Source organism: Galeopterus variegatus, unplaced genomic scaffold (assembly GCF_000696425.1).
Source record: "Galeopterus variegatus unplaced genomic scaffold, G_variegatus-3.0.2 Scaffold9574, whole genome shotgun sequence".
In the NCBI taxonomy this organism is placed as follows: Eukaryota; Metazoa; Chordata; class Mammalia; order Dermoptera; family Cynocephalidae; genus Galeopterus; species Galeopterus variegatus.
The window spans coordinates 18,211-18,987 of record NW_007735685.1 but is presented as its reverse complement, the minus strand read 5'-3'; the positions used below and the strand labels follow the sequence as shown (position 1 = coordinate 18,987).

Sequence of the window (777 nt, the reverse complement as noted above, 5' to 3'; positions counted from 1 at the left end):
TTGGACTGCACTGTGTCTAGACTCTATCTTATATTTGTCTTGTATCCACAGTGCCCAGGCACTCAGAAAAAAAAGTGCAACTCCATTGATTAGAGACCTTTAAGAAGTAAACAGCCAGCTCTTTGCTGGCCAGAGGAACCCCATGTGCTCTTGGGGCCATTTAAATGAGTAATTGGTCCCACACCAGGGCTCCGTGCTGCCCCAGCTGCCCCAGCCAGACACAAGAGTGACAGCACATGGGGATCCCCAAGCAGCAGGTGACCATGTGCTTCATCCATGTGCCTCACGTAACTCTTAATTCTTCCTGGGCCTGTGGGCAACAGCACATGGGCATCTGAGCAAGTAAACCCTTCTCGATTGCAATTCATGATTACAGGTGATGCATTGAGAGTCTTCACAGAACATCAGACCTTGAACTTTCCATTTCAGAAGCCAGTTCTGAGTTGTCAAGAACATTCCATTTTTGCTTCTGTTTTTCATCTTTGTTGAATTTGTACCTTTGTTCTTTATTTTCTTTTTCAGTCGGATGTCATGGATCAGAATTTGTTAAATTTCCTTCCAGAACAAGAACATTCAGAAGTTTATAAAATGCTTTCTTCCCATATGCTTGTGACGGATTCCCCCTCCCCAGAATACTTAAAATGTAAGTTTAACTTTACTGGTTTAACAAGATATAAAGATAGGAATTTTACTTTTGAAAGGAGGTTAGAGGGCCGGCCCGGTGGCACACTGGAGAGTGCGCCGCTTGGGAGTGTGGCGGCGCTCCTGCCGAGGGTT

The 777-nt window shown here is 45.2% G+C and overlaps 1 protein-coding gene across 1 annotated transcript in view; it reads left to right on the top strand.

Annotated features, from left to right (window-relative positions):
- Positions 1-777, top strand: part of LOC103609395 (neuronal PAS domain-containing protein 2-like) — a gene marked incomplete at its 5' end in the record, with an annotated part of 30,960 nt that overhangs the window by 16,373 nt on the left and 13,810 nt on the right. The window contains one exon of the mRNA XM_008593724.1: positions 523-643. Coding sequence (XP_008591946.1) covers positions 523-643 — 121 coding nt within the window. The remainder of the gene's footprint in view (positions 1-522; positions 644-777) is intronic.